The 15,536-nt window shown below is 37.8% G+C and overlaps 1 protein-coding gene across 5 annotated transcripts in view; it reads left to right on the top strand.

Annotated features, from left to right (window-relative positions):
• The window catches only part of TDRD9 (tudor domain containing 9), an 83,719-nt gene that overhangs the window by 33,581 nt on the left and 34,602 nt on the right, over window positions 1-15,536 (top strand). For all 5 annotated transcript variants that reach the window (XR_010472733.1, XR_010472734.1, XM_065063347.1 and 2 more), the window contains exons 7-12: window positions 1,935-2,099; window positions 7,836-7,939; window positions 9,364-9,422; window positions 14,404-14,458; window positions 14,614-14,698; window positions 15,386-15,443. Coding sequence is in view for 3 of the 5 variants with exons in the window: in XM_065063347.1 (XP_064919419.1) it covers window positions 1,935-2,099; window positions 7,836-7,939; window positions 9,364-9,422; window positions 14,404-14,458; window positions 14,614-14,698; window positions 15,386-15,443 (526 nt within the window). In the remaining 2 variants the exon portion in view is untranslated. The remainder of the gene's footprint in view (window positions 1-1,934; window positions 2,100-7,835; window positions 7,940-9,363; window positions 9,423-14,403; window positions 14,459-14,613; window positions 14,699-15,385; window positions 15,444-15,536) is intronic.

Here is a 15,536-nt window from a genome sequence, read left to right as displayed (position 1 = left end):
TGCATCAACTGAGAGGACAGCAAGAGTGATTCTGACATACGGAGGACAAGGCCTACTTGTTGTGGTTCACTTACAGACTACACCGAGTTTTCTGGCAGATGGCTGGTGCAGATTATTGCTTGCAGATCACAGAGCAGACATTTGATTGACTGTTCTAAGGCTGTTGTTTGTGGAGATTCTAGCAAATTGCTATTCAGGGACAACTGAAGTGAGAAGTTGTTCTCATTGTGCATATTTTTGGTATGATACAGTGGGGCTTTAGACATATCGATGCTGCACAAGTGGTTTTGGAGTGCTTGATCTTAAGAGCTGCCTGTTTTGATTACCTTGCATTCCACTGTGTTCCTCTGCCATGCTGGGGATACATGCCTGATGAATTTCTACTTTGGGAGTAAATCACACTCTTGGTTTACTATATCATCCTTCAGGCACTTTGTTAGGAACTTGTCCTTTTCCTTCTAGTTTGGAAGGACTCCATGCAGGTTACAAAGTACAAATTAAAAATAGTCTAAAATAAGAGGTAATTTAATATTCCTTGCCTGTAACCACAGTTAGGTTAACTTTGATTGGGTTTTGTTTCAATAGCCCTCAGGCAAGGTTACATTTAGCCTGTTTTCCTAGCACAGGGAAGCCATAATCTACTGAGCCATGAGGCAGTTTGTGCTGTAGTGGGACAGGTTTCATATCATATTTGTGGAATTACATCCTTTCAAATTTCTCCTCCTTCCCAGATCTTATTGAATGACTTGTTGATTTAGCATGCCCTCTGCATGTATTCCTCGTGCCTTCACATATGCTTTGGAGCTGAGCACAGTGGTACAATGCCCGCTTCATTATCTTGCCTGCCTGTCAATTCATAAGGTGGATGCTCCAGTATTTGATTCTTTTTTGTTTGTTTGTTTTTGGAGAGAGGGAGAGGAGTGGGTTTAGGGTGCTTTATTTCATTCTGGTTTTGAATTCATGCGAGGTGTCAGGAGAGCAGAAGAGGACTGACTGTGTCCCAGTGTACAAGTACTGCTTAGAGTGGCTTAGGAGTCCTGAAGATAAAGCAGCTGAACACTACACATCTCATTATAACTTCCCAGCTCTTTGTCCTTTTCACGGTGGAGCTCTCTAGTCTATTCCAGCTACCTGTGCTGAGCAGTGGCAGCGCATTCCAGCGTTCCAAATAGAGGGATTAGAGGGTAAATAGCCATAGCCACTACTTTACTTCATTCTTCTCCCCTCCATCATTTTGCACATAGGCTGTCTAACTGGGGAGAAGACAACAGAGATGTAAATTTTGAATTTCATAATAATTGAAAGATAAGGTCACCACATAGAAAACATGATATTTTGTTTGTTTGTTCGTTCTTTAGTTTGGTGAATACAGGTTAGGATTCTTGGTAGAGTCAGCAAACAGAGCAAGGAGTTCAGTGTGGTCCTTGAGAGGTTTAGGTTGCGTAAATTAATTGAAACTGAGAGAAAATTTGACACATTTCAAAATCATAGTGCCATTTTTAAGGCTGGTTATAATTACAGCTACTGCTCTTACAGGAGTAAGCCCATCTTTTGAAGGAGTTAAAGGCACTGATAGCTAATCTAACTAGTATAACTGGAGTTGAAAATATTAGTGTACATGTTTTTTCTTTTCAGGACCAGGTAGAGATCATAAGCTTGAAGAAGAGTACTGTATGGTTTTAGGTTGAACTTTGACCACATTGTCTATGCTAGCTGTTTGGCCTGATCTGTTCCACAGGTGCTTACCTTTCTCCAGTGCTACTTAGGGAATCTTAAGCATTTAGCTTTGATTGTCTTAAAGGTGCCTGCTAGGATATGTACTTGTAGTAACTGAATTAGATCATTTCAACATGAACAGTAAGTGGAAATTCAAGTGCAACATGGCATTTTGTGTTAAAATTAATGTTTTACATTTGCTGGGCTGTTTTGAACAGATAATATTGATGTCTGCTTCCATCAACTGTGAAGAATTTGCAGATTACTTTGCACTCCCGGTTCATGACAGTCTGAATCCAGCCTGTGTGTTTAAGGTGGACGGCAAACCTTATGAAATTGAAGAATATTATCTTGATGATTTAAAGTACTGTGTGCATTTCCAGGTATTGTAAATATAACTATTTTTTCAGACATACTAAGAAAGAAATTGGAATAGTCAATTGAAAACTGTAAAATAAAATTAAAAATAACCAGTTTTATTGTGCAGCTCTAGGTAAGAATTAATGTACAGGGTGTTTCAAAAAGATGGACCCAATTTGAAATCCTTGTATCTTTGAAATTTAGTCCATCTTTTTGTAACACCCTGTGATGTAACACCCTGTATGATGATAAAACAGGAGTGTCCTTATCAGCAGCCTCGTTTTACTTTCATGTAACAGAAATGGAATGAAAGGGGTTGGGAATTTTAGGGAGTATGAGCCATTTGTTTGGTGGTTTCCATCCAAGATGAACAATGGGTAAGTCTGAGCAGAAAGTTACATATGATGGCTTATAGACCTCTGTGAATACAGCTGGCAAATTTGGGGAATATTTCCTTGGTTGCTTGGTTCATGTTGCTTATGTAAAAAAGGCAAAAAGAACTAGGAAATGAACAGAAGGTCATCAGAAAAGAAGCACAGTTAGAAGTTTACCAAGTTGGCTTCTCTATCAGCTAAAACTAACATGGTTTGGGTTTTTGTGTTTGTTTTTTTGTGTGTGTGTGGTTTTTTGGTTTTGTTGTTTTTTGTTTGTTTGGGGGGTTTTTTGTTGTTGGTTTTGGTTTTGTTTTTTTCAGTAGACCCAGAGCTGTTCTGCAGGAGTTTTGAACACATTTCTGTTGTAGCTGCATAGGCCACTGTGGCAAATACATAATTTTGAGTAGTGAAAAATATGTTGGAATAATATATTTTCACCAAATCCCTGGAGGCCACTTAACAGCCCGTGTGGCTACAGTGGAGAATTGCTGCTCCCATGCCTGAGGAGGGTGGTAATGTCGAAGGTTGAGTTGCTGTGTCAAAGTGTACAGTATATTTGTTTGTAGAGCTCCCCACATGCTGTTGTACAGCATGTATCTGCACAGATGACAGATAATGAAGGAATAGATGTACGTTTGATTTAATCTGGTATCTGTGGCTTTGTAAGAGGAGTTTGTTTTACAGTTACAAAACAGCTGCGTTGGAATTTACTTGAGTGTCTGAACTCTTTCAATATTATGGTCCTAGGCAAGATAAACAGGTTAAAGCAAAGCAGAACAAATGCATTCAGGCTTTAGTAGTGACAACCACTCTAAAAATAACTGGGGCATGTGAGTAATAACTGGTCAATTTTGATAATTTAGAACACTGTATAATGTTAATACAATGAAGAAAAGAGGATGCACTTAAAAAGTAGCAGTATGTGAACATAGTGTTATTCCTTTGGTTTCATCACTCAATTCTGAAGAAATTTAATGAGAAAAATAAAACAAACGTGTCGTTTATGGGAAGCCCAGAGGAAGATAATTGCTCACGCTGCACACAGCACAGGCATTGGTTATGTCTGAACACAGGCAAGCTAAAATAAAAGGCTGAAAAATAAACTAAATGCATGTAGCACTTGGCTCGTCAGTTTTTATACCTAAGTATGGCAGCTCAGATAGAAAATATGGAGATTATGTAATATATGACTTTTGTGAAAGATTTTGATGGTAGATGACAACAAAAAGATAACCAAGAAATTCAGTAAGGAGTCTAGTTCAGTCAAGTTGTGTTTGTCAGAGCTGCGCTTTGAGCTGAATGTCAACGGCCACACCTTTCACCTCGAAGATCACGAACAAAAGGAGCTGCTTTCACTGCTTATGCCCCTTTGTATTTTTTATTTTCTGTGTATATGAGCATTTAGCTTTTTTTTTTTTAAGTTTTCATCATTTTCTTTGTCGTGTTGTCCTAGCAATAGCCATTCAGTTGTTTAGTAGAAGAATATGGGTTGTCCAAGAACTTATTTGTACCTTTGGGCAACAACAGGAGCACATAAGTGCTCTTGATTTTTCTTCTTCAAATGAAAAAAGAAGAAGAAAGTGAATTAGAAAGCCCTAATGTTTGGTTTCACATCTTGGTTCTTACAGTGCTATGCAAGGAGATTTTCTCTGAATAGTAGCTTTATTTTAAAAAGACTTCAAAACATGGAAGGTCTAAGAAGATTTATGTAACCTAGTAAAAATGAAAGCAGAGCCTGAGTGTTAAGGCAGTTAGTGAGTTAACACTGCCATATGGAAGCAGGGGCACGTCTTTCACCATACTAAAATCAAAATCAGTTAGATAGCTGCCCGAGGTACAGGCTTCAGGCTTTGGTTCTGCATCTTTTATTTTTGCCTATAAAAGCCTATAAAATTCACATAAAAGAATACAGAAGTTAAAAGTCTTTGCTTTTTAGATAAACAGAATTGTTCCGAGGTTCATTTTGATTTTAAAATTATTAACTATAAAATCAGATGACATAAATCATAATTCATTCTTTAAAGCATCTTGATTGGAATCAGTTTAGTCCTTTGTAACTGGCTCATTTGCTGTGAGTTATGAAACTTGGGCCCTTCTCCAAAAATGTTGAAATAATTGAATGTTACTGTATAAATATACAATTATTTTACAAATCCTGCAGAGCTCTTGGCTTGGCAATGTCACTCATTTCCGTAGGTGATAATGTTTTAAAACTATGCTTGAAAAGAAAAATTTTTTTTGAATAGTTCTGACGTGGATAATTGGAGCATTCACTGATATCAGTTGTGATTTGGAAGATGAATAGAAATACCTGTCACTACTTTTTCCTTCTGTATGCCTGTATGCAGTAAACCCTTTGCTGTAGCTAGATAGACATGTAGCTGAATCAAAAATAAAGCTTTCCACTTGAATTGCTTCATTTGTTGGAAAAAAATAAGAAGGAGGGGAGAAACACTCTTCAGTGCAGCACTGGCTTACCATTGCCCAGATATTGGGTCATTTATAGGTGCTACTGCTTAATTTTTCAGTATTGGTTTATAAAAAATAGTTTATTTTTCTTTTAGTGTAATGGACTTTGTAAGCACATTGTTCTGAATATTTAATTGGATCATTAGTTAATTCTGTGAGCAGATTTTTTAAATGTACGCTATTAGGAAGTCTAGGTGCTTGTCTTTGGCAGTAGATCTGTGAAATCCCATGTCTCTACTTCTTGCCTAAGACAAAAAAAGAGAGTCTTGTTTTTGGCTTGCAAGTGTAAAACCTCCTTCAGATCCCTAGAACTGAAGTCGGAGTCCAGATCAAAGGTACTGAGCTGCTGTCAAAAGGTATCCTGATTATGTTGTATTATTTCAGTTGGCTCTGACTGGGCTTTTGGAATTGCTGTTTGTCACATCACTACTTTTTATTAGGAGTGATGTGGCAGCCTTGCAATGTTAAAGAATACTAAAGGTACGATTGCTAAAAGAATTGAAAGGCAAATTTGACAGTTACTTAAGCAGGGATAATCTAAAACCAAAAATCTTATGTTCAAGCAGCCCAGAAAAGGTGAATTCCTTAGCTTATCACATGCACTGTGAGGGAAACAAAAAAAAAAGTAATACTTATCCAAACTGCTGGAGCATTGTGTGTTGTTTCTTATGGACTAATCAGGCTTCATTAGAAAAGCATTACTGTAGTGGGTGTAAAATGCAGTTGAGCTCTGGGATTGACAGTGTTGTACACCTGGCAAGTCTTTCTGGCTGGTTGATTCAAGGGGTCAGAGGAGTAGAAAAAGTGTACTGTCAAGTTCTTACTGATGGCTTTTTTTAATCCTCCAATCTATCATCTACCAGAACAAAGTGGAGTTATTTTCTCAGGTTTTTCGGAAAAGAGTCTTTCTGCAGATACCTAGGTGACATAGGGTTGACATGATGTTAAAAATTGGCTGTTCTGGAAAGGTTTGGAAAGCTGAGGACTGAGGATGGGTGCCCTGGTGACAGAAGATACAGAGAGGGCGGAATTACTGAATGCCTTCTTTGTCTCTGTCTACTCTGCCGGAGGCTGTCCTGGGGATTTTTATCTCGCTTGAGACAACTGAAGGACACATTAGATGAATTAGACTATTATCACTACACATATGCATTCCAACTTCATCTGTGTGTCTTTCAGTTGCTTTTTTTGTTCATTGAAAACTTCTGCAGAGTGTTATTTTGCTTATATAATAACTGAATTGGAATAAATGTGTATTCTTAATTTTGTGCTCAATTAAAATCTAAACCCTGTGAAATGTGGACAACTGGTAAATAGGTTCTGCTACTTTTACAGGGAAACCTGGAGTATCTTGGTTTTGTGTGTGGAATCCTTTAAGTATTACTCTAGGCCATTCAGCTTCCATTTTGAGTTTCTTTCCAGGAGTGGCTTTTTCCCTACATTTTATATCCTTGTTAAATGTCCCTGGCTACAGTGGTAACTTATATTGTATTGGTATTTATCTGCACGTATTTACCAATTAATACTGCCTACTACATTTTTGTTATCATGCAGTCCAGTTCTTTTGGAGCGTTACGGTTAAACCACAAATGCTCTGTTTTCACTGTCACTTGAATACTGGTACTGTTCCTTAAAAGTCAAATGGGAAGTCCAAGCCGAAATAAAGATATATTTGAATGCTAAAATACTATTTTAGTGTATCAAGCGGTGGGTGAATGAAACTGATAGGCTAGGAGAAATACTTGCTTGAGCATAAATGTAAAAATGGAGGTTTGTTAGTGAGAAAATATATGATTTCTTAAAGCATACACACACAACCTGCAGAGAAAGAATGAAGAGGCTGATTGCTTGAACCTGTGTTTTTTCTTGGGAAAAGCTTGGTTGGCTTGAATTGTTAGATTTCAACATAAAAGTAAATAAAATATTTCACTTGAGGGTGGAGGGAGGGAAGAGGAAAGAACTTCAAAGGCATAACATGAGGGGGAGAAGCACAGTTTGACTGTAAGATATCTAATCATGTGAAGTGTGTAGAGGGCAGATCACACTGTAATACAGTTCTAGAGAAGTGAGTGATAGGAGGGGTGAGTGAGCAGCTGTGTGGTGCTTACTTGCTGGCTGGGGTTAAACTATGAAAGTCCAGTAAAGAGTTTCTTCTAGAATGATGAGAAACCCTGAGAATGAAGGGTGAACAATGATCAAAAGCCATTTTTCCTTCAAGGAGAAAATGTGTAATACTGCAGACCATTCGCAGAGTATTTCTAGTTCACTATGCATTTTCTTTTTAAAACTGAAATGTGATTAAGTTCTTGTGTTTGTTCTGAAGACTTGGTACTTTGTGCTCTTAAATATTAAAGCTTTGAGTTTGTGTCAGAATACTAGAAAATTGTATAGATATGACTCATCACAGTTATATTGTATACAACAGAACCATAGTTCTTTAGCAGGGTTGACCTAAAACTCAAGATCCATTAAATGGAGAGACAATTTAAATGAGAAGGAGGTACATGAGTTATTTGGCAATTAGGTAGATACCTGCATTATAGCACCTGAGAGAAGGATTGTGCTGCCTTATACAAACCCCTCACCTTGTCATCCTGTTCCTGTGGGTTCTGGTTCATCTCCCTTGCTTAACGCTTCTGGATCAGGAGTAGTGTGTCCTGCAAACATCAGGGGATGGAGTGTGGGCTGGTGCCTATCTAAAGTAGGTAAACATCAGAAGTGTTGCTTTAGCATTGGAATGGTAAGGATGTCTATTCAGAAGGTAATGAATGCTCCAGATTAAGTTACTTCTTTGTACAGCTTCTGTGCTGGGTCAGTTTTAATTGAAAAGCACTTGTCAAATCAACACATGTACATTATCTACAGTCTTTTAGACTGTTATGCTGTGTTAACCTCAATAGTTTCTTCTCCACACAGCTTCGTTCTCAGAAAACTGAGGAGCCATGGATAGCAAGAGAAATGTATGATGTAGCAGTGTCTTTGATTCAGTCATTTGATGAGTTGGAGATGAAGAACAGTAGGTAAGATACAGTTCAAGGTCTGGAATCGGTGTTTTTTGGGGGAAACGGGACACTGATTAAGGCATAGCAGCAGCCCCTGTATTATGGTTATTAGTGGTGACTTAATTTTCTTTGCATCTCTGCTTATATTTTATATATTCGTGTGATTTCTACTCAGGCTAGTCATGCTAAGACTGCTTCTACATTTTACTGAATGCTTGGTGTTCTTGAAATACACTTCATGCCCTGGAGTGTAAGTGACCACTGAAGCCAACCATATCAAATGGAAGCTAGATTCAGTGCTGCAGACCAGAGCTAAACATTATTTATATGAAGAATAAAACCAGAAGTACTGTTTTGTACTAAACTAAAGCATATGTTAAGCCATGAAAAAAGAATATAAACTAGACATGAATTTTCACTGGCTGTTCTGTACTAATGCCTTACTGTCTTTTGCAATAATGCTCTCTGTGTTTTGCAAATCAATGTTTAGTCTCTGAAAACGTAAAGCTGCTTCTGCAGCTTTGGTCCAACACTGAGTGCATATTTACTTTAGGAATGGTTTTTGTTCCCATGTATCCTAATAATTTATAAGTGCATGCTGAAGAAATAATGTAGTTTTGCAACCATTGTGGGGTTTTTTCAGATTTAGTGTTATATAAACTTTGAAATGTTAAGGAAGCATTACCCAGGCTCACCTGAGCACTTATCGAGTGAACCACTTAAGTAAAAGTGTTGATGGAGGTACATAAATACAACAAATGTGGCACTAACTTATTTTTAAAAATGTATAGTGGCTTCTGAGCTTTTTTTATTGATTATTTTGTTTTATCTTTTCAATTAAGCTGTTTTACTGGAGTTTAGAATAGCCAAATTAAACCAGCTTTTACTAATAAGCTGCATCTTATAAGAAAACCTGAAAGTATTAACATTTCAGCTTTCAAACAGCAGAAGACCTATTACAAACATTCACTGTTATTAACCTTCGATTTAAAATTATACTTTCTGTTCACTATATAGTTTGAGAGTAGAGATTTTCAAGATGCATGAAAAAGAAAAGTATACTGCTACCAAAGATATCAGTTCTATATTATGTTAATGTGATTTTAGAGTTTGCACGGGATTCTGCAGTGATAAACCACCTGTTCATATTAAAATCTTTGGTAACCTAATTTTGATTAATTTCATTGGTAAATAAGAATGTTTCTGTTTTGACATAATTTTGAAGACAAAACTAAACCTAATGATCTAGTTCCTATTTTTGTATAGTGTGTTTTTCAGAAAGCATAGTTGTGAATAGTGTTTTGAATTCCATTTCTTCAGGAAGTTTAAATAACACATGTTACAAAAATGCGCAGTTCTGCTTGTTCTTTCAAAATAAAATACCTTGGGGTAATAAAGTAGGCAATGATTGTAAAACTAATGACACTGCATATTCTTGTTAGGGGAGGAAAAAACTTGAATGTTACATCAGAACGTGGAACTGTGCTGGTATTTTTACCAGGTGAGTATATGTCTTCATAATTTTATTTTTCCATATTTGTTGTCTAACAAGCCTTTTTCTGGTGCTTCTTCCAAGGATTTACTGAACAGGTATTTAACTGGGGTTTGTTGGTCTGTTGGGGGATTTTCCTTGCAAACATGTTTAAATGTGGCAATAATTGAAAGACCAGTGAGTTAAAAAGAAAGACTTTCTATGTTTGAGAAGTGAAGTTACAGTAATAAAATAAATTCTACACTTAATCCACAGAAATTCAGTTGCTCCGTTTTTTAAATTAGTTATTAAATATTGCATTAAGTTCCTAGGATTCTTTTAGAGATGTTTTCTTATCTGCATATAGTGTAATCTCTTCCCTGGATTTTATTTAGATTCTTGTAGTAAAAGTTAAAATTCACTCTTTTCTTTCTGTGTACGTTGGTTGGTGTAGTAGGAACACTCAAAAGCACACAGGGCAACGTAGTACATAGTGATCAGACAACTGGTTATATATGGTTTTGGTCTCCTTTGAACAGTAAACCTAGGTTATTCAGGTGCCTCTGCCCCTAAAATCTAGCTAAGGGCTTCAAGTAAGAATAACTACCAAAACAATCATGCAATAATTTTTGTGTAACTAGGCTGAAGCCTAAGTTTCTCCAGCATCACAAACCCATTACCTGGTGCTTTCACATATTCTTTCCTAGTTTGCCATTCATAAAGCAGAGCGATGATTTCTGTTGCCTCTGGCCTCTCACACTGGTGTTTGTTTGGTGTGTGTTCAGACTTCCTCAGCCCCTCTGAGTCTGTGTTTCAGGATGAAATTACTCTTTGTTACTTTCAATTCTCAAATCTTTTTTGTCTCTCACTTTGAGGTGTTGATTGGTTGTGGATTTTGGTGTTATTTTGGTTTTGTTTTTCCTCTGTGGTGCTATCCCTGATGACTTAAAACTGCAACTGATAGAATGAAGATTTTTCTTTAAATACATTTGGTAGATTTGTGAAAACCTGTGTAGATCGTGCTTTCTGAATGAACAGGTACTCAGGTTTGGTTTTTACTGTTGTTGTTTGGTGTTTGACTTTGGCTTGCTTTATAACTGGATACTCAAGACTGATCTTGAACACAGGATTAGCAAATACCTTTTGACGTTTTCTTCCCAAATAATCTCTATAGAGAACTGGAGAAAAGGGGAAGAGAGCCCTTAGTTTACAAGAGGGCAGCTGAGACAGAGATTTGGGTAAAAATAACCTCCACATTTAGGACAGTGTTTTGAGATGCCTAGATTTGAGTGCTTACGATTACATAGCATTTTGTACATTTGAAATACACTCTTTGACATTTCAAGCTTAGTAGGCATCAGGAGCCAGAAGGAGCAGTGCTGTGCTGTGTTGAGTGATTTTTGCTCACTGCCTTTGTGGGACTCGGTGATGGGGCAGAATCCACTTTCACAGAGCAGCTGCAGCTGTCTTGAGTAGGGTGCCATGTTTTCCCTTCCTGTTGTAATTGCCTGTCTTGTTCAGTGCTTAATTTTTTATTTGTTTGTATTACTGAGTATGATTCTTTATAGATAAAAATCTGGGACAAGGGAACAGGACAGAGCTGGCAGATCTTTAAGGACATTTCCATTGAGCAGAAGAACTCTCAATCCCCAGGTGTAAGAAATCAGGAGAGGGAGGCAAGAGGCCGGCATGTCTGAGTTGAGACGTGCTGGTCAAACTAAAGGGCAAGAAGGAAATGCACAGGCAGTGGAAGCAGGGACAGGTAACGTGAAAAGAACATAGGGACACTAGTCCATCCCGAGCTACTACGTGATTGTCCTGGTTTTGTTAAAAAACAAGTGTCTCTTTTAGTGAATTTGCCTGCCAGCTAAAGCTTTCATATTAGCTGCATTTTCTTGGAGAACCAGATACATGTTTTGGTAAACATAGCAATGGAATGCAAGGTTATTGATAAGCATGGATGGACATCTCACCAGAGGGGCAACGAGAAAACAGGTGACCAAGAAACTGACCAACTGTGTATAACATTCCATTCACGTGAATACTTCATATAAAAGTGGGAGATCACGAGGATCTCGTCCCTTCCTTTTTTCCTCTTTGCTTATGGCCGACATTAGGAGAGGACCTTGCTAGTTGTCCCTGTGAACTGAGGCCTAGTGACAGACTGAATCCAGCTCCGGTTGGCTGCAGAGTCCAGTCCAGGATTTCAGGTGCCAGCTCTGCAGTTGCTGAGACTTTCAAGATTGGTTTTGTATATTTTGTATTATTTTCTCTATTCTTAATAGTAGCATTAGTAAAACATTTTTAATTTTTCCAACTCTCTTCTCTCTGTCCTTCTTTCCCTCCCGATCGCCTGTCCATAGTGTGAAGAGGGGAGAGGGAGGGATAAAAGGGAGAAAGGAGAGAGGAGAGCAGGTTAACAATACATCTGCCAGGGTTTTATTGTCACCCCACAGTCAAAACCCTTGACAGTGATACAAAGTGCCATGTTAAACTGTACAGTGATTTTTTTAACATTGATGCATAAATATGTTCCTAGTGAGCTGCATTAAGTTTGCATGACCAGTCTTAATTCTGGCATTTTTTAGTTTCAGTGCTTTACATGGCAACCTTAATGTTTCTTAAGCATATACGTTGATGTATAGTTCTTTAGACCTTTTAAAAAACAGATTGGAAAAAGACTGTGGTGACTGAATGATTATTGAGCAACACCTTCAACTACGTAACATGCTTCTGCCAGACTAGCTGAAGGGCTAAATGAAAGCAACAGTGGGTTGTCATCCTACCTCAGGAGCTTGTAAAAGATGGGGAAGGTGTGATTTCTGTGCTTCACGTGGACTGGCTGACGGCAGGAATTGCATGGCTTAAAGCTTTAGGGCAGGGGTGTCAAACTCATTTTCACCGGGAACCACATCAGCTTTGCGGTTGCCTTCAAATGGCCAAATGTAATTTTAGGGCTGTATAAATGTAGGATTGGTTACATTTGGTAGTTACATCCGGTGAAAATGAGTTTGACGCCCCTGCTTTAGATTTTTTTTTTTTTTAAAGGGATTCCTCTCTTACTGTCCTAAGCTTTTGTTTGTTCTACTTGTGGCAATCTCTTAATCTGTTTTGTATTTTCTATTTTACTTCTCCATGCCCCATGCTCCTTATTGTCCTGGTATGTTTGCCAAACAGATTTTGTTACTAGTTCCTTTCTCATTCCAAGATGTGTCTCTCCTAGTGGCAGCCTTTTGTTCTGTAGGTGTCCACTCTTGTCCCTTCCAGAAAGCAGGCAGCAGGTACTGCCTGCTGTTTCTAGTTAGTAATTAATAGGATGATTAATAATTCCTGTTGATATTGGTTATGTAGTATCTGCTTCTCTTGTTTTTAAACATAAATTGGAGTCAAGCCTTGGTGTCTTACTCAGATACGTAACCAGGCAGTATGGCAAATGGGAAGCGTGAGACAGTTGAGCAGTGGGACAGTGACTGCGTGGGATCAAGTACGTCCGTCAGGCTGTGTCCTACTGGACCATCTCATGGTGTTCTTGTGTTCTGTGTATCTTTGATTACAGGCTTCTGTTCATGAACAGACATGTGTTTTAGGAGTGGCACTGGTTTTGTGTTGCCCATTCTGCAAGTTTTTCTCTATGGCACTGAAGTTGTTTTGCTTAGACCTTCATTAATATTTTTGTTATTGTGCTAGTCAGTGGTTTGTTATCTGGCCCATTATTTGCATTCTCAAGTACTCTTACTTCTCTTGAGCTGTGATGTAAATTAGGGTTCCTGGCTGTCCCTTATAGGTTCTAATGACATTGCTTTGCTCTGTAGTGGCCTCACACAAAGTGCATCTCTGAAACTTTTTAATCTCCCCCTGGTTACTCCACCATTTTTTTTTTTCTTCCTCCTACTTCCTCCTAATCACCTGTTCTCCCCCAACCCTGACTTCTTTTATTTCCTTTACATATAGTTACCTTCCCTCATTTTCCAGTTTCAGTCTTTCTAACTCAAATAGCTGACTAATCTCCATGTTCTCCTGCACATTCTTTTCCCAGCCAATCTTGTGTAATCACTGTGTGGATTTCTTGTTGAATCTGTTTTTCCTTGCCTCAGTTTCTTGCTTTCCAGCCCTTTTTCTGTGCTTACCTTAACCCAGTTGTGATTTCCAGCCCATCACATATCCATCTTTTCTCTCATTTTTTATTTAAATTATTCTTCTCATCTTTCCTGAAGATATTTCTCTTCCTCCACTTGTATTTGTCTTCCTCCCTTCTCACCTCTGAAGTAACAGTCAGCTAAAGAGGGCAGGAACATCCAGGTGCTCAAACTACATTTAGCCTCCTCACTGAAGGTTGCAGTAATCCTGTATTGCGGTTACAAAGTGATTTTGGTTTTAATGTCCAACAAGGGAAGCCCAGTGCTGGACAGATTTCTGAAAACAAGGCTTTTGGAATCACAGTCTCAGTAAGAAGTAAAATAGGCTTCTCAGGCTTATGCCTGTAGAGGCATTTAGGAAGACAGCAAAAATCCCTTAATTGTGAGATTTCCCCTGGCAGATGTGATATCCGTGCCACAGAGAACAGGCACTTGAGCTGCTAAAGGGAAGACGGCTAAGGCAGAAGTAGGTAGCTTTATTTCTTTTTCCTCTTGGCCCTGCAGAATGTTTTGTTTGAAATACCCAAATTTGTTTGAAATACCCAGATTTGTCCTAAACTAGACATTCCACATGCAGTGAGTGTTACCAGTTGTAAGGAATTGAAACGAGGCCTAATAATGGGACACTGGCAGATGGCCTGATATTGCCACTTCAGGAAGTGTAAAATTATGCAAAATAACCCTTGGAAAATGACTCAGTGTTTCAGTAACTCGTTATTACATTTACTATTTAACTCTTCTGCTGTTTTATTATATGGTTAAAAGGAGGTAATAATGAAAGTCAATTAAGAATTTAAATAGATGTGAGAGCTGGTTTTAGAATTATTAGTGATTACTAAAATGAAAACAATCTCTTGATTGCTTTTTTTTCCTAGGTATGAATGAAATAACCAACATGCACTCACGTCTCTCAAATATGTTTAACAAAAGGTAAGTTAGACAGCATTTGTTTCAGGTCAGTTAAACTCAAACATGAATACTTCAACTGTATGAGTTCTAAGTACATAATATGATTTAGCACAGAGGTGTCATTAATTACTTACGTTCTTGCATCAGTAAATATTTCACTAATATGTTTTCTTTAGGTGGCAAGTGTACCCACTTCACTCGCACGTGACATTAGAGGAACAAAGTAATGTCTTTTTGGCTACAGTTCCTGGCTACAGAAAAGTAAATACTATTGCATCATTTTTTATTAAGTGGGTGAAACCTTTTGCTAAAGTAATAATAGCAAATAATAATGTGTATAAATTCATGTTAGCACTGCCAGCTCAAACTGTTGTGTGAGGGCAAAGCAGTTTTGTTTTTTCAAGATGTAAACTGATTGTCTTTCTTACCAAGCTGTTGCTTTAACTGGTGTTTAGACCTTAAAAGAAGTGCAGTAGCAAGAAATGATGCTTAAATTATTGTGTGACACTATTTTACTCCTTCAGAATAGTTCATGCATGTCTATTCTTGCACCTGGGTGAGGATGGTGTGCTACTGGGGCACTGCATGGCAAAGTAGTGTGGGGGTCTCTCACCTGCTTTGTACCCCACATTTTGACTCGTGTCTTGGTTTTCTTTATCACTGCTCATAGCATGATGTTCTGTTACGATGAAGGCATAAGGAAATATTTCTCTTTTTCCTCTATATTGTCGTATACTATTCTACTTTATTATGCTTTTTCAATCTTAGGAAACACAAATACACATTCTCTTGTGTTGTATTGCTTTTTTATGTGCAGAGCAGAAGTACTGTGTTGCCATTACATTTATATTTCTTCATAGCAAGTTGGATTTTTCATGTAGAAACATTCATGTAATATTTTTCTTACTCATTTGTTGTTTGTTTTTTTTTTTTTTCTTGAAAACTCAGATAATTTTATCTACAAACATAGCTGAGAGCTCTGTAACGGTTCCAGATGTTAAGTATGGTAAGTCATCTGATTGTGGATACACTGTGTTTGTACTGTTTTCCTTACTTACGCCAGCCTAAACCTCCATAATGTGTCACGGTTTTACAAAAC

This window comes from Columba livia, chromosome 5 (assembly GCF_036013475.1).
Source record: "Columba livia isolate bColLiv1 breed racing homer chromosome 5, bColLiv1.pat.W.v2, whole genome shotgun sequence".
In the NCBI taxonomy this organism is placed as follows: domain Eukaryota; kingdom Metazoa; phylum Chordata; class Aves; order Columbiformes; family Columbidae; genus Columba; species Columba livia.
Note: the sequence above shows the minus strand (reverse complement) of the source record. Positions and strands in the feature narration are given on the sequence as shown.